This window comes from Tupaia chinensis, unplaced genomic scaffold, assembly GCF_000334495.1.
Source record: "Tupaia chinensis unplaced genomic scaffold, TupChi_1.0 Scaffold000610_1, whole genome shotgun sequence".
NCBI lineage: Eukaryota > Metazoa > Chordata > Mammalia > Scandentia > Tupaiidae > Tupaia > Tupaia belangeri.
This window is the reverse complement of record NW_006160129.1, coordinates 1,468,873-1,471,718: the sequence shown is the minus strand read 5'-3', so window position 1 is coordinate 1,471,718 and position 2,846 is coordinate 1,468,873. Positions and strand designations below refer to the sequence as shown.

Sequence of the window (2,846 nt, the reverse complement as noted above, 5' to 3'; positions counted from 1 at the left end):
TTTCTTTCTTTCTTTCTTTCTTTCTTTCTTTCTTTCTTTCTTTCTTTCTCTCTCTCTCTCTCTCTCTCTCTCTTTCTCTCTTTCTTTCTTTTTCTTTCTTTCTTTCTTTGTTTTTAAAGAGCAAAAACCTGGATACTGTTTCCTGTTGCTTTCTGCTCCTGTCAGTCTCCACGTGTAAGAGGTCAATGCAATATTCAATAATCTGTTTGGCAATCCAGAAATAATATATAGTATAATGATCCACATCTCCAGAATGAAGAGGAGATAAAATGGCTTTATTTCCTCCAAGGAAGTGTTATCTAAACAATAATTAAGACGTGTATCTGCTCCTAGCAGGAAACTTGCCTTTAAATTACCTTTCCTTTAGCTAATGAGTATTTATCAATAATACCTGCTGCTCTAAAGCATTGGCTTTCAAATGTTATTGGTTCTTGTTTTCCTGAAATAAGCGAAGAAGAAATGGAATAATTAATTTGGTGCTTGTAAGAGGAATCAGATTCCCATCTAGGGAGACTTAGGATTGTTTTCGTTGTTTGGTTTGGTTTGCTTTGATTATCTTGTCCCCTGAAAATGTATCAGGGTTCTGTCTCCAAACTCCATTCACATGGCCTAAATTCAGGGATGGTTAAGGACAATAAGGACTCAAAAATTATGGTGTGCTCCTCTTTACACACACACACACACATGCACACACACATACTTCTAATGGAGAATAAAGGATATTAAGGATGCCTTGGCTAGAAAGAGAACTTTCAAAACAAGTAAACACAGATCCTTCAGGTGAAGGTAGAAGACATGGATTCTTATAGCCTCTTCTTTGAGAGAGGTCCCTTGTCTTTCCCTTTCTCCGAGTAGTCTCACTTCCCAAGTCACTACTCATCCATTTATGCTTTGGGAAGGAATCAGTACAGTGAGCCATAGGCAGGGACTTCAAAAATTTCATGAAAAAAATGGAATTAAAGTATGAATTCATTTGATGCAAAATTTTGAAATCTATGCACAGTTTGTTTTCATAATATGCATTTTCCATGAACTTTCCATGAAAGACCTTTCATATACAAGAACCAGAATATAGGTCTTCTGAAACTAGGCCCCAGGTAATTTTCAGTGAATTCTAGTGGAATACGTAAGTGATAGAATGTGAGCTCTTCAGGGCTCTTGTGCCTTGTTTTTTGAGTCTCATTACTTTTAGTTAATGCATGGACTCCCAGGTGTCCTCTTTTAACTGGGAAAAGTACTGGGGAAAGTAATGTATTAGGCGTGTGATCTAAGGAATAGTAGTCCTTCGAGTTGTTCATTGAAGGAAAAAAGTGGAGGGGGAAGGGCCAGTGATTTAAAAAACGGGCATGTGCTTGCTACATAGATTCTCTCCTACAGACTTAACGACGCATTTGAATTTAGTCAAAGTTCCCAGATATCCTACAGTTTGTTTAATTCTCTGATTCCAAAATTTTGACCACCCACATTTTTTGTTGTTGCTTCATTAGCTCCCTACAATCCTCTTTCAAAATGCTGGCTAGAGCCCTTCATGGTATAGTTGTGGAACCCAAGTACTTTGGAGAAAGGATGAATCCTACCAAGCTACAAGATAAAGAGTTGACTGAAATCTACCGCCCTGGCCTTCCCGCTTCATGAGGTTCCACTACCTAGACACTAAATCTTAAAATAGGAGAGGACTGAGTTGATGTGGAGGATGAAATCCAGAAAGGAGGGAAGGAAGTGGGACAACAGCCTTGACTATGACTGAAACCTCCTGAGAAAAATGGCCTAATAGCTCTCTTCTCCCTGATGTTTATCATCTCCACATTCTGACCGTTGGAGGGACAAATCAGTAAGGGCAGAGAGAAATAGGATTATGTGTATTTGGTTTTCACTTTTGTTCTTTCTTTCACATATCATTCATCTCCTTTTCAATCACCCATTCCTATTTTTTCCACTGCCCACCACCCTCCAATCCCAAATTCAAGAAACCTCTGAAAACACTCAATGCTTACATCCATTTTTTATAACAATCAAATGAGAGACTCTATCAGGCACATAACATTCAAACAAGCACCAGAAAGCATAACTTACCCCACAAATGTTTCTCGACAGTAGATATGCCCAAAAAGGGCACCAAAAAACAGGATCAACCTCATGGTCAAAAGTTTTTCCAGAGTCCAAGATTCAGAGTCCTCCCTGAACTTTATTTATAGGGACTATAGCTGAGGTTGATCTATTGGTCTTCTGAGAACTCAAGTGAATTCCCATATGGTAAATTTCTCAGCTGCATGTGAAATTCTCAAGGTCTTAGACATCCACCTGTGTAATCTCACCAATGTGTACATTTTCCATTTCTATGATGAGATAACAAACTTTGATGGTAAGAAAACAAAATTGCTAGAGCATACCAAGGGCAAATCATATATGTATGATTTAGAACAAAACGTGCCACTAGCTTTGCCCAGTGATAGAAGCCAGATTAATAGACCTAGGGGTTAAGGTCCCTGACAAAAAAAAAAGAGGGGCAGAGCATTTATAGTAATTACTCAGGCATCCTGTCTATCACATTCCATTAGTTTGCTCATTTGTTTATTTTTTTATGTTTACCCTGAACCACTGCAATCGCTCAGTCCACATCTGCTAAATGTCCCTGTAGATGTGGCCCATTCCAGTCCTCACTCTATATTAAAACAAAACAGAAGGCATTTAATATTCATTTTTGCACTATCTCTAAGGTGATCTATCTGCATTTACACCAAATTGCTATCCTTCTTTCTGTCCTTTTTCCTGAAATGAAAATGTCTTCCTGATTATAACGATGAATATGCTTGTTACAGAAAGTTTGGGGTAAAAGGAAATATTTT

General features: G+C 38.1%; 1 protein-coding gene across 1 annotated transcript in view; it reads right to left on the bottom strand.

Annotated features, from left to right (window-relative positions):
- CPA2 (carboxypeptidase A2) overlaps window positions 1-2,182 on the bottom strand; it is a 22,667-nt gene extending 20,485 nt beyond the window's left edge. Inside the window, 1 exon segment of the mRNA XM_006158823.2 lies at window positions 2,074-2,182. Coding sequence (XP_006158885.1) covers window positions 2,074-2,138 — 65 coding nt within the window. The 5' untranslated portion in view covers window positions 2,139-2,182.
- Between the last annotated feature and the right edge of the window lie 664 nt (window positions 2,183-2,846).